Raw genomic sequence first — 15,498 nt, forward strand, 5'->3', positions numbered from 1 at the left:
ATATTGCTGTTACTGTGTACAACATTCTCCTGGTTTGGCTCACTTCATTGTGTATCAGTTCATGTAACTTTTTTCAGATTTTTCTGAAATCATTCTGTTTGTCATTTCTTGTAGCACAATAATATTCCATCACAATCATATACCACAGTTTGTTCAGTCATTCCTCTGCTGATGGGCATCACCTCAATTTCCAATTCTTAGCCACCACAAAAAGAGCTGTGCTCTCTCTCTCTCTGTCTCTCTCTGTCTATATATATATATATATATATATTTGAACAAATAGGTCATTCTCCCTTTTTAAAAATCCCTTTGGGGTATAGACCTAGCAGTGGTATTAGAGGATCAAAGGGTATGTATAGTTTTATACCCCTTTGGGTATAGTTCTAAATTGTACTACATAATAGTTGGATCAATTCACGACTCCACCAACAATGCATGAGTGTCTCAGTTTTCCCACATCTCCTCCAATATTTATCATTTTCCTTTTTTGTCATATCAGCCAACTGATAGGTGTGACATGGTACTTCAGAACTGTGTTAATTCGCATTTCTCTAATCAATAGTGATTTAGAACATTTTTCATATGAACTATAGATAACTTTGATTTCTTTGAAAATTGCTTGTCTATATCCATTTACTATTTATCAAATGGAGAATGATTTGTATTTTCATAAATTTGACTCAGAAAAATCTGAGAAATGAAGCCTTTTATCAGAGATAACTTATTGCAAAAATTTCCCCTAGTTTTTTGCTTTCCTTTTGGTTGTGTTGGTCTTGTTTGCACAAAACTTTTTAATTTTATACAACTATTAAACATTGTGTAATGTTCTCTATATTTTGTTTGATACTAAGTTCTTCCCTTATCTACAGATTTGACAAAAAAATTATTCCATGAAGAGCCAGAGTTCTTAACTTTTCTTGTGCCATAGACCATTTCTCAGAATAATGTTTTCAAATGCATAAAATGAAATACAGAGGATTACAAAGGAAACCAATTATATTGACATATGGTTTTCAAAATATTTTAAGAACCTAATTCACTGATCCCAAGCTAAAAACTCTTGTTTAGAAGAATTCCCTATGGGTTTATTTTGTATTCAGGTATTGCTATCTTTATATCACATCCCTCATCCCATATTTCTCTTTCCATCAGTTGGAAGAATTCCATTTCAGCAGTTTCAGAAGACTCCTAAGGCAGAGCCCTGCTGTCTTTAAGAGTGGCAAGACCCTAGCTGATCATTTCATAATTTTCAAGGCTCACACAAATAGACTAAGCATCTGACAATGAGAAGCTTCTGGGAAGGATCAGGAAATGTGCAAATGCACATTTGTTCTACCAACTGCATCCTTACCAATCAATCTGAGTCTTCCCTTAGGCTTTCCCTTTCTAAACGCCTCATTAACTCAAACTGAACAAGCTGGTATGATTCTGTGAAAAGGACAAGAATCCACTATGCCATCCACTAGCGCTTCCCAGGATTACAGTCATCTGATTCTATTTCACATCAAATCACTCAGGCTTCACACCAGAAGGTTCCTGAAGCCCTACCATGGCTATTTCTTTTGCTTTCTTTCCTTCCCCACCAACACTCAAAATCATCCAATCAATTGCCCTATAAAAATGCAGCCCTTCAGAGTGTATACAGCACATAGAAACTTGGTGGCTCAGATGATAGAGTGCTGAACTTGGAGGGAACTAAGAAAAGCTAAATTCAAATCCTACCTCAGACATTCACTAGCTAAGTGACCCAGGACAAGTCGCTTAATCTTTGCCTGCCTCAGTTACCTCATCTATAAAATGGGGATAATAATAGCACCTACCCCTCTCCCCCACTAGTGTTGTGGTGAAGATCAGATGAGATTTTATATACCCACACACATATGTATATATGTGTATGCATGTGTATATGTATATATACATATATATGTTATACACATATCTATATTACACACACATGCACATATATATGCATGCTAAGTAATTTACACACCTTAAAGTGCTCCACAAATGCTATTTATGACCATTTATTATTATTATTTGGCCTGGAAGAGCATCGAACCCTTTGACATCATGAACTCTCATATAGAATTTTATAGTAGAATCTTGCCCATTACCATGTGTACTCTCCAACACATTCTCACTCAAGATAAATTCAGCCACTAGTCAACAAATCTTGGTTCAACCCCAAAGCATGTGGGATGAGACTGGAATGCCCTAAGCTTTCCAATTTCTGTGTGATTGAAAAAGCAAATATATATGGCCTCCAGTCACTTGACATTAACATCAGCACTACTAGAAAATATTACTAGTAGCTAGCAAAGGAACTTTCAAGAAAGATAAAAGTTCTCATTATTAACATTTATTTTACACAGAACTCTATCAAAGTCAAAATTTCCAAACTGCCTTGGTTATAAACCAATAATGCAATTCCCAAAAGCACTAGATTTGAAGTAGGACACAGAACCCCAGAAGCAGACATCCCCTTTCCTACAAAGCAATCTCAGTTTGTCACTTTTGATTTACAATCTCTGTCTGCTAAAGAAGCTGCTGGAACCATTAGTGAAAACATGCAAGTATGCTTATGAAAGGATGCTGCTGTCTGGCATTAAATTACTTTCCAGAGGGCAACTTCAATCAAACCTGCAGTAACTGTCCACCCTGAGCTCACTCTGTCAGTGTATAAGCTATTATTACACCTAAGATGGAAAATACAGTCCAGGAGTTACTTGCCCTCCATCCCCTTCCTGAAACTCAAATGTGCCATTAAAAATTCTGCTGTTGTGACTCCTTCTGATTTTTACATTGGTGATTAATTTCAAATGCTTAAGGCTGCAAGTGTATTATATTTGGGATATTGGGAGAAGAGAGTTAGAAGCTATGTTGGTTCTTAGTACATAGTAGCTTACTTTCAAATTGTACAATTTTCCATATTCAGAATTCTTAAGATGGTATACCCAGTAGGTCACAGTTTATCTTTTATATTCATGGTAAATTTAGAATATTTCCTTGATGCCTAGGAAGACTTTTCCCTTCCTTATGAAATATTACAAAGCAATATTTATACCATGATAAGCCCCAAATCTCACTTACCCTTCCCTTTACCCTCAACATTGTGATTGTTACTTTAAACATCAGTGCCAGTTTTATTTCCATGTTACATAAACTATTTGATATAGAGAATTCATATTTACAAACACATGAAAAAATTAGTTCACTTAAACCTGAGTCAAATAAAACAAAGCCTTCTTATATACAATTTTAGATTCTCTAGACAACTAAGGAGAAAAGGATTTAGGTCTCAAAGAATACACTTCAATAAAGACCATTCTAAAGTAATGGTTCTCAATTTTTTTGGTCTTAGGACCCCTTTATATTCTTAAAAATATGGAGGAATTGATAAATGGTCAAAGAATATGAACAGGCTGTTTTCAGACAAAGAAATATATAGACTATAGATAGCTATAGTTATATGAAAAGTTATCTACATCACTCTTGATTAGAAAAATGCTAATTCAAACAACTCTGAGGTACTACCTCACAACTATCAGAGTGACTAATGTGAAAGAAAAGGAAAATGAAAAATGCTGTAGAGGATATGGAAAATTGTAACATTAATGCCCTACTGGCCGAGTTGATCCAACAATTCTGGAGAACAATTTGGAACTATACCCAAAGGGCTATAGAACTGTCCATATCCTTTGGCCCAGTGATACCTCTACTATGTCTTAATCCCAAAGAGATTTTTTAATGAAAATTATCTATATACACAAAAATATTTGTAGCAGCTCTTTTTGTGTTGGCAAAGAATTAGAAATTCAGGGATGCCCATCAATTGGGAAATGACTGAACAAGTTGTGGTATATAACTGTGATGATGCATTGTGCTATAAGAAATAATGAACAGGATGCCTTCAGAAAATCCCAGAAAGACTTATATGAACTGATGCAAAGTGTATCAGCTGGTAATGATTTAGCTATCCTCAGTAATACGAAGATCCAAGACAATTCCAAAGGTCTTATGACGCAAAATATTATCTACCTCCAGAGAAAGATATGATGGAGCCTGATCAAAGCATACTTTTGTTTTTTTTTGTGGGGATTTTTTGGTCCATGTTTCCTTTTACAACATGACTAATATGGAAATATTTTTCATGGCTGCATATGCATAACACTATCAAACTACTTGTTTTCTCAATGAGAATAAAGGAGAGTAGGGAGAGAGAGTTTGGAATTCAAAATTTTTTAAATTAATGTTAAAAATGGTTTTAATCCATAATTAGAGAAATACAATATTTAAAAACACACAAAACATTTTAATAATATGGATGACTTCTGAAAAAACTTTTGCTTATATGGATTACATCTACTGATGTCTACCATATTAGACATTTAAAAATCTGAATATTGGTACAAAAATAGTTTTGACCCTGGATCTTGTGTCTTTACACCACACTTTGAGAACCCCTGCTCAAAAGTAACTAACAAATATTTGAGGACATAATGGTATACTCTTGTAGGTTGCATTGGAAGGAATATAAATAAACTTAATATTGTATGATTTAAAAACAAAATTTTCTTTGACATCTAAAATCTTCCAATTCATAAAATTTCAAGAAATAATATGAGCTGGTTCAGCCAAAGCTGAAACAATAGCAGGATATGTCAGATCACATATATCAAATGAAAAATATGTAATAATAAAAAGAATACTATTGCAAATAATGTAAGCAATGAAACCCAAAGTAGAAATGTGGGTGTGGAAAATGTAATACCTTTCCATTTGCTCTAAAAAAAAATGGAAATGGGCATGAAGAGCATTGCCTGTAGGAAAATGCAAAGGAAACTCAGGAGTTTTACAGGCTGGTTAGTAATACTCAATGGAATTCCCTGGCTGAAAAAATAATTAAGTCAAAGTTTTTTTTAACTTAATAAGTTTATGGTCACTGATAGAACTTCCAGATAAAAGGACTTAACTTTCAATCTTCCCAATTTAAATGAAAAGAAAGTAAAAGGTAAGGGCATGGCCAAATTTTGTTCCATCCTTAATACCCAATTATCTTATGTAGAACTTCACGCTACTAGATGAAAAGGTTTATTGCATAGAGCTTGATCTCCAATTATGGTCCCATTTCTTCCATTGACATGTGAGAAGAAAAAGAGAATAAGCATATATTAAACACTGAACAAAAACTATTTCATTTGATTCTCAAATATTACTTCAATTTGATTTTAATGACAACCCTACATGGAGATAGACGCTACTATTATACCCACTTTACAGTTGAGGAAACTGACACGTACAAGTTAAGTGACTTGCCCAGGTTCACATAGCTAATAAGTGTTTGAGATTGGATTTGAACTCAGGTCTATCCTGACTTCAGGCTCAGCACTCTGTGCACTCTGCCCTCTACCTGCCTCTAAAAAAAATATAAGTAAAGTAAGATTCTTAGACACTGGTCCATTGTTCCTTATCACCTTACTGTTACATGAGGTCAGTTATTACCTTCTACTTGTTGTGGATTTGAAGGGGAAAAACTTTTTAAAGTAATATTATTTCTGCCAAATAGCTCTATAATGGGACAAACTTTAAAATGTCTGAGTTCCATTTCATACGAAAACTCTGAGTAGTTTTAAGTGCAGGGGAAAAAAATACTGCCAAGGGAGCTCTGATTTTAAAATATAACTAGAGCTGTTTTGAATTCTAATGAACTTGTTGTTTCCATGCCAACTTTTGTCAAATCTGGAAAAAATTAAAATAATTTTCTCTCACTTGAGTTCCTTCCATTGTGAGATATCCTTTCCCTTCTCACAGTCAATACATTCAGTGTCAAATGGACATCCAATTCATTAAACATGAGGGGAGAAAGTCAAGGGTTAAGTAAATAAGAAAATCACATTAATATCTAGGTCTAAATGTTTTAACAGAGCAAAAGAATCTGTTTAATCATTCAAGTGAGCAAAGGTTAAGATAATATAATAAACTTCTAAATGCCTTCCTTTTCTAGAACTTCATCCTTCCTGCTGAAGACATTTTTAAGATGCTATCAGTTTTGCATAGCCCCAGCTGTTAGGAAAATTTACTTGAATATACCATGAGGAGAAAAGAATTGTATTAAGCTAGTGGAGCCTAGCTCCTTGGTGGCATCTTGTTGCTACTGAGCATAGGACTCATAGTGAAATAACTGATCATTTTTAGATTTGATAAAAATATGATTTATTAGGGCTAGGTGTCATTTGGTATGTGAATGGTGGCCAACTGATTATGACATTGTGATGTTGACCAAAAAGTAACTTTTCAAGATACAGTCTTATTTAATATCCTACACTTGGTTAATAATCCCTCTGCCATGTTAGAATGACCTTGTCCCTTTCTTGAAGCCAACATTAAGTATTAAAAGGTATTGACAATGTAAACATTTCATTTAGTCTGGGGCTTTAGGAAAGAAATGGACATATTCATGTGTTAACATTAAAGCAAAAGGACATCCTTTTGATTCTCAGGGACTAAGGACATGCCATAGCAGAAAATATTTCTATGAACTAGATACCAGCAATAAAAAGAAATATTCTGTATAAGTTGAAGACCAATAAAGTACCATTGAAGATGATGCCAGTACACTGAAGTTGGAGTCAGATAATCTGGGTTTCAGTTAAAACTCCCATCACATTCAGTTAAAGCTGAGTAACCCTGGGCAAGACACTTTACTTCTGTAGAATTCATATTCTTACTCTTTGAAATGATAACGATATTCTTTTAATACTGACCTCATAGAACTGTTGTATTTAATAAACTACAAAGTAAATTGAAAAGCAGTGTGGCATATACTACATAGAGAATAAGTTTCACAGGTAAGAAGGTCTGGGTTTCAGTTCTGCCTCTGTTCTTACACTTGAGGTAGCCAGAAGGCTTAGAGGATAGAGGTTGGTCTTAGAATCCGAAAGAATTGAGTTCAAAGCCTGTCTCAGACATTTACTAGCTGTGTGACATTGGGCAAGTCACCTAACCTCTGTATATCTCAATTTCTTCATCTCTAAAATACAGGGGTTGAATGCAAGGAACAACAAGTCCCTTCCAGGTCTAAATATGTTCTTATGACTCCATCTTTCTATTTCCAAGACTAATAATATGATTTGAAAAGGAGGTGCTAAAATACATTGGTAGAGATAATTTCTTCACTGAGAGGTTCTTATGCCATCAAAATCGTATCCGGTTAAAAATAAACACCTAAATTATTATTTTTTAAAAAACCCATTTTTTGAGGCTTTGTTTTTATTTTGCTATTAGCCTTCAGTGTTATGTTTCAGGTCATAAAATGTAATTAAAATTTCTCTCCTGATAAAAGAAACTCTTTAAAAGAAAGCAGGACTAAAAAAAAATGGCATGTTCTTTGGGAAGGGGAAAAGCAGCTTCATTCGGCACATTTCCTACAGCACAAATCACAAATACCCAATATACAGGATGATGCCCTTCTCAGGATCCACATCCCAGGACTGGGATGTGGGTGTTGTAACAAGGTCCTGGAGGAGTTCCACTTAGATGGGGATGGTGGGGTCAAGAATGGTCTACGTCTGACTCAGTTCCACAGGGGGAGTGTAACTTGATCACAGCAGTGAGAATGTATTTGATTGAAATTTCTGTGTTTGTTCTGGTAATAAGTGACATGGAATAGAATGCCTGGAAATATTCTTGCTTCTCACTCAGTTGTCTCTTTCGAAGAACCTCAGAGCTGGAGGTCATGAAGTCCAATCCCCTGACACAGAATGGTGATCATTCAGTCTGTACTTGAGGGTAAATTCATAACCCCACAAACCTGAGATACTATGCCACCCGGTCATTATAAAAGGAAAATAATCTCTTGGTGATGCATGCCAAGCATGCCAACATTGTCAATGAAGAGAATATAGAACTATTTTCCTAAATCTAACATTTGGTTTCCCTAAGGGATTGAATTGGAGATGAACAGCAATCCTCTAAGGATAGTTCCAGGAAGAAACCAAATTCTAAAGCCAGAATGAATGAATCTATATCTATGACAGACAAATACTGACATCTGTCAGCAGAGCATCCCAGTGGAGGTAGAATACGACGGATATTTTCAGTAGTAATGCTAAACCCAAAATGCATGTAACTTATAATTGGCTGAATTTTAATGGCTGGAAATCTTTAGAGAGACTACAGGGAGTAGTAGATAGAGAACTGGTCTCAAACCAGTAAGACCTGGGTTCAAAACCCACCTTTGATGGTGGTGTGACCCTGGACAAGTCCCATAACTTCTCTATGCTTCTGTTTCTTCATCTACAAAATGAAGAGCTTAGACTCAATGGCATCTTCTAGTTTGTATCTAAGATTCTATGATGCTATGACGCTGAGCAAATCACTTAACTACTTTCAGCCTGTTTCTTTTTCTGTAAAATGATGGTGATAACAGCACCTACTTCAGAGGGTTGTTCTTGTGGGAACCAAAGGAGATGATGTATAAAACATTTTGCAAGCTTAAAAGGCTTGATAAATGTTAGCAATAATGATTATGGTGTTGATGATGACAGGTTATGTGGCCTTGGAGTCAGGAAAACCAAAATTTAAGTCCCACCTCTGACACATACTGCCTGTGTGATCCTATCCAAGTCACTAAATCTCTCTGCACTAGAAAAATTCTTTAAGAGAGATTTTCTCTACTAAACTGTAGAGGAGGTGCCAATTTCCAGTGATAATACCAAACAGTCAATAAGTATTTAGTATGTGTTTATTGGACAGCTAGGTTGCATAGTGGATAGAGTGCCAGGCCCAGAGTTAAGAAGATCTGAGTTCCAATCTACCCTCAGACACTTACTAGCTATGTGACCCTAGGCAAGTCACTTAACCCTGTTTGCCTCCATTTCCTCATCTATAAAATGAGCTGGAGAAGGAAACAGCAAACCACTCCAGTATCTTTGCCAAGAAAACCCCAAATGGGGTCACAGAGAGTCAGACACAATTGAAATGAACAAGACTAAAATGGATATGAATACAAGTGCTTACTATCTTCCAAGGTGAGGGTACAAAGGAAGATTTAAAAAAAAGATACTAGTCCTTGTTTATAAAAAGCATGCATTCTAACAGGGGAGCCAAAATATATATAACCAAGTATATATAAGATATAAACAGAGCAGGGGGGAAAAGGTACCAACAGCTGCAGAACCAGAAGAGGCCTCCTATAAAAAGTAGGCACTCAGTCTTGAAGGACGGCAGGGGAACTAAGAGGTGAAGGTAAAGGGGCAGGAGATTCCAGGAAGGGAAGGCAGCCAGGACAAACACAAAGATAAGTGAAACTGAGTGTCACATGTGAGGAACTTCAAGTAGGCCACTGTGGTTGGATTGTAGAGTGTGTGAAAGGTGGGAAGGGGCCGGTCATGAAAAGGTTTGAATGCCATACAGAAGAGTTTATATATGATCTTGGAGGTGGTCTTCACAGACAGAGGGGATTGGGAGGGGTCAGACCAGCACACAGCCAACCTGGATATATTGGAGTCCTACTGGAACACTTTGGACTACTCTAATAGTACAGAGCAGGAACGTCCTGAAATAAGGCTGTGGTTGTTACCACATGAGTGGAGTGAAGGGGCCATAGATGAAGGGGTTACAGTCTGTGAAAGTCAATATGACAAGATATGGAAATGGCATTAATATATGGGGTACATGAGAGAGAAATTATCTAAGAGCATGATACTGACCTTGAGAGGTTAGTTTGGAAGAGAGAAGGTTTTGGGGAAAAGACAGTTAGCTTTGTTTTGGATCTGTTGAATTTGAGATGCCTAGATGAAGTCCAGTTGGAGATATCCAAGAGGTCAGGAGAGGGACAGAGATCAGAACTAAACCCATGGCAGGTGATGAGATCACCAAGTAAGGTAGTCTAGCACAATGGAAATAGGACCCAGGACTCAGTCTTGGGTAGAAGGAGTTTCCTCACCTAGGTATTCCCTTGTACCAGTGAAATCACACAATGAAACCCCTATCCCTATCTTTAAAAACCTATGGAAAATGGCCGTAATTTGTCTGTGGCAACTTTGGTTAAATCTAGTATAAATCTTATAAAAGCCAACTCTGACTCCCAACTATCCAATGCAAATTCTGTTAGTGTCCCTATATTTTCACCCTACAATCTCTCCCTAGGTAATTTTACTCACTCCCCAAATTTCAACTATTACTTTGATGTGGATGACCCCTGGATCTATATCATCAAGCCTGACTTCTCTGTTGAATGTTAGTGTTTCATTTCCAGCTATCCTCTGGACATGCCAACCTAAATGGTACATGGGCAGTTCAAATTTGTTGAGTGATAAGAAAATAAAAACCATCACCTTCCTCTTCAAACTAGGTTCTCCTTCTGATTTCTTTTATTTCTTTGAATGGGATGGGGAGGGGGTACTATTTTATTAGTCACCAAGGCTTGAAACTCACTCCACTCACACCCTACTCCATGACTATCCTCTCAGCTGTCTCACTTAGAGGTCTTACCACCAAGATCAGAAAGCACTTTCTGTAAGTTTTAACCCTTTCATTTCTAAAATGTCTAGCCTAGAGCTCCTGATCAGTGACTGCCTCACCTGCCTACCTTATCAGATTTCACTCCCTACTCTCCAGTCATCTTCTTAGGTTCCATAATGCCACTGCTATGGTCTAGCAGTTTGGATACAAGAAAGTCACTCAATGTACCAGTGATTCAGACAACCTTCTCAATCGCCTTCTGAATTTGCCAGGAACTCCCTATACTCATGAAATTATAGGTTTTGACCAACAACAAATAAACAGAATTTACTTCACGTTAACTATTGAATAAAGTTCAGACTCACAAGCCTGACATTCAAGGCTTCCCACATTCAACCCCAACCTGCCTTTCCAGTCTTATCTTCTATTATTCCCTTCTCTAGCACAGTATAGCAGACAATAGCAATATAGACTTGGAAGGGTCCTTAGAAGCCATATAATTCAAAGAATTTTATAGATGAAGAAAATAGATACCTTCCTGTAACACACTTTGATATTTTCCATCTCTATATCTTTCCTCATGCAATCCTTCCTAACTAAAAAGGCTGTGGCATTTCTATCTGTTGAAAGCTCATTCACCCTTCCAAGCCTAGGTAAAATACTAACTCTTCCACAAAGTTATCCTATATCATCCTGGCCCAAAGTGATCTCTCACTACTTTGAGTACCAATAGCACCAACTCATCCCAGTATTATCTCATTATTCCTTGCATAAACACCCCATCTCCCAAGTCTGTACCTTTTCACTGGCTGTCAGCCATGAACCCTCTCAACTAATACCATGCCACATATGAATGAATGGATAGATGGATGGGTGGACGGATGGATGGGTGGGTGGATGAACGGAGTGACTGAATGAATGCATGCAGAGTACTTCCTATTCCTTGGTTCAACACTTTCTTAAAGTCCTCGCTAATTTGTTTCACCTATGACCTTCCACTTTCTTTTGAAATGTTTGATGAAGAAAAAGGTGTAGAGGTGGGGGGTGGTAAGGAAAAGGATGCAATATAGACTTTGCTGTAGTGTCCCTTAAGTCATGTCCTACTCTCTGTGACCCCATTTGAGATTTTCTTAGTAAAGATACTGGCGTGGTTTGCCATTTTCTTTTCCAGTTCATTTTACAGATGACGAAACAGAGGCAAACAGGGTTAAGTGACTTGCCCAGGGTCACACTGCTAGTAAGATGGTAAGTACAGAAGGTTCTGGAGGAGAAGTGAGGCTTGTGTCCTTGCACAGCCCTACCTCACTCAAATCAAAGTCAACTGCAAGTCATGTCATCATTTCCCTGATGCCATGGTCCTCTTTGAAAACTACAAAGGACAAACACAAGTGTCTGAGACCAGATTAGAACTCAGGTCTTCCTGACATCAGAGCTTCTATCCACTACACCATCTATAGTTTCCCTGGAAATACAGACTAGTAACAAGTTAAAGCTCAGCAAGAGAAAGTCACCAGACAATGGACTGAGGTGTTGGAAATAAAATGATTGTGTTAAGATAATGCTGGTAAGACCTGTATAAACAAGTGGTGAAAAAAGGTGTTCAAGTCAAGTACCACACCCTGGAGAAAAGGTTGGTGAAGGGAAAAAAGGTGAAAGTCAAAGTGAAAAAAGGAAGAACTAGGGGCAGCTAGGTGGCACAGTGAATAGAGCACTGGCCCTGGAGTCAGGAGGACCTGAGTTCAAATCCGGCCTCAGACACTTAACACAAAAACTTGCCATGTGACCTTGGGCAAGTCACTTAAACCCAATTGCCCCTCAAAAAAAAAGCAAAAAAAAGGAAGAACTGAGGTTGGAAACCCTTCTACTTCACATTCTCAGATGATACACTATTTTGAAATGCTGAGATTCTCAGAGCAAGTAACTTAATTACGTTGAATTATAGAGACACTTCCAGCTTGGGATGAAAAATGATCAGTAACAACTTGTTTCTTACATTTCAATATATGCAAAGAGAGAGAAGGCTCCCTGAACTTTATAAAGGTGCCTGCAAATCTGAAAATGTTTCCAATTCTGTAGAATCTTTTTTTGTTGTGGTTGTTTTGTTTACATAAGTTATAAAAATTTCATTGCCCATCTGAGCTGTCCTTATGTCCTTGTGTCCATCAGTAATGGTATTGATTTCTTCTTTTTCTGAATTCATCAACATCTTCTGACTTGTAAAAGCCATATGTATATGATTTTTAAGAGCATGGATGGATTTGGGCCCCCTTCATTTCCTTATCTTAGATCAGTATTTTAAGGTTCTGTGACTTCAGTAATATGATTATTCTCTGGACCAGTAGTGTTTAGAATCTTAATTACAAATTATAGTTGTTTTCATGAGTTGTTGCTGCAAACAACAATAACAACAAAAACAACCATTTGGTGGCCAGTTACCTGCAAAGAGTTTTTCTGAACTTAATTAGTCTAGTCCTTGGTTGAGAGGCATATAGTTAGTTTGGCAGGACCTCAGCCAGAGGTTGAGTCTAGCTGGTGCTAACTTCCAAATCCAGATTTACCTCCATAGTACAAAGAGCCACTGGAGGATGACTTTAGTGGTTTTACTCATTAAACATTATGCAAAAGACAGCCAATTCTATTTGGTACATAGTTTCCTCAAAATCTGGTACCAAGGCACTCCAATTCCCACTCACAAAAACCCTCCATGAACATGGGATCTAAGCCATATGCTTCAATACAAAGTGAAAGTCAGGGGAGAAAAAAAGATCAATATTTCCCTATTTCTCACCTGAAACCCTAAAGGACCTTGTGAAAGTTGGCCTACATTCACATGAAAACTGGCTGAGACTTCTGTGAAATGCTGTCTGGGCTCAGCAAAACAGTTCATGAACTCTGGCCAAACTTTAAACGAACCTGACCCAAGCCTTGAGTTTGCAATGCAACATGATACCAGGTGAGATTTCACATGGCTTCAGGTTTCATTCTGAAAACTTGGCTCAACTTTCTAATCAATCATCACTCCTTGGAACGATGAAAGCCAACACACCTTTTCTAAAAATGAGCACTGATGACAGCTAGAGCATCGAGCTGCCCCTTAATTCAGTTTTGCCAAGAGAAGATCTTTCACAGACAAGACAGTCTTGTCCTTACCTGGAGCAGGAGGGCTTGAGTGATTCTGATGTGGTGTGAAGAGAGAAATGAATGAGGTACCATGTGAAATAAGCACCTGGCACAAGGTAAGTCAACCTAACCTAACTGGAGGGGGGTCTCTATTCACATTCACAACACCAATATCTTGTCAAATCATCTTACCCAGGGAAATGTGTATTTAGCCTGAGGACCATCATTGGCAAGGCTAACTGCCAGGAGCAGTGGAATATTCAGAGGCAAGGTCTCTGCTCTATATCCATAACAGCTAAAGAATAGGAGGGGAAAACAAGAGGCTGCATAATTCATTTTGAGAAACACAAGGAGAGGATGGGTCAATGCAATTGCAAGCCTCTCAAATGGGCATCTCTTCAAGCTTCTGCCACAAAACCCTCCAACCCTAGCATAAACCATTTTGGTAATCATCAATGCACAGGGCATATGGCAGAAACATATTTCTGCTTTCTACCTGAAGTTTTAACTTGCTGTACCATTCCTTTTTTAAAATGACCTTGTCTTCCCCTGAAAGCTTGCTTTTGCTTCTAGTGACATGAGAAAATGGAGCAGCGTGTAACCCAACCAAGGCACTACATCATTAGAACAGTATGTCTGAACATGGGGGTAATGAGACACAGATGCGAAGTCGGGAAATTGGCACTACCCAAGGTAACAAAGGAATGTTCACCACTGCATTGTAATGGTTAAAATAACCACATTTGAGAAAGAAAAAAAGAAACCCCATTGACAATTTCTTCCACGTATATCTAAAGCTAAAGTTCTATCTTTTAAATGCTTTTAACATCTCTAGAATAAGAGAAACCACAGTATTGTTTATACTTAGCATGACATATTTGCATTTTCTTCATATAATATTTGCAGTACATTCATCTCATAATACCTAGAATTTAAGTGAAACCTCAGAGTCCAGCCAATAATAACGGACAGTCTTCATACTGCAGAAGGTCAAGCTTCTTGAATAGACTTTCATAGAAATGGAAAGGTGGTAGTGTTGGTTTTTTTTTTAATTTAAAATGATGCTGGTTCTTACAGAGCAGGGTTCATTATTGGAAAGCATTCCACTAATAAATTGCAAATAAAGATATAGCAACATTATGTACATATATACAAGCTACATCCCTACGCACAGACTACCATTACTTAAAATGCTTGCCAAAGCAGTCCCACTTAGAGATGATAAGGCATTCATTCTTGCTAGAAGCTACAAAACATGCAGGGCATAGGCAGCTAATAAGCCAGGGTACTTTTTATTAAATTAGTTTAGTGCTAAGAGCTCATTTTCTACTCAGGGTTGGAGGAAACATTTTTTTTTCTTAAAGAAAACGCTTACCCGAGGGCCCTGATCCCCTTGATCTCCCTGCAAAGTGGAAAGATGAGATGATAGTTTTAACACAGCATATGTATGCTACTATCTCATAATCTCAAATTACAGTATGTCAAGATAGACCAGGTCTAGATCTATAACAACTTGGCTTGTTTTTAATTTGGCTAGGATCACCTACGTCATATGTTTACTCACCTTGTCGCCTTTGGGACCAGGAGGGCCCTAAAAAAGAGAAAGAGAAAAAAAGAAAAATATTATTGTAACTTGGACAGACCACTAACTGAACTGAGGGATGTGTGAGCAAAATATGTGGTATTCCTTATCATGGTAACTCCTAAAGGAACTAATTCTTTAGCCATATTTATGTTCACAGTAAGAAAAAATAAAACAGAAACCATAGTTAAATGTCTCTCTGTAATTATCTTCAGTACTTTTCATCGAAAAGGTTAGTGGGGATTCTAAAAATTGGAATATAGTCTTTTCTGTCCATAACAACACCAGACATCTTGCAATCTTACTTCCCCATTAGTGTTCTCTCTCTCTCT

The 15,498-nt window shown here is 37.3% G+C and overlaps 1 protein-coding gene across 1 annotated transcript in view; it reads right to left on the reverse strand.

The window, feature by feature from the left end:
* Positions 1–15,498, reverse strand: part of COL25A1 (collagen type XXV alpha 1 chain) — a 606,174-nt gene that overhangs the window by 202,755 nt on the left and 387,921 nt on the right. The window contains exons 6-7 of the mRNA XM_069100257.1: positions 15,149–15,175; positions 14,960–14,986 (exon numbers count right to left, since the gene is read on the reverse strand). Of these exons, the coding sequence (XP_068956358.1) occupies positions 14,960–14,986; positions 15,149–15,175 (54 nt within the window). The remainder of the gene's footprint in view (positions 1–14,959; positions 14,987–15,148; positions 15,176–15,498) is intronic.

This window comes from Petaurus breviceps, unplaced genomic scaffold, assembly GCF_028583685.1.
Source record: "Petaurus breviceps papuanus isolate PSGF00001 unplaced genomic scaffold, PetGlider_PUasm1.0 126, whole genome shotgun sequence".
In the NCBI taxonomy this organism is placed as follows: domain Eukaryota; kingdom Metazoa; phylum Chordata; class Mammalia; order Diprotodontia; family Petauridae; genus Petaurus; species Petaurus breviceps.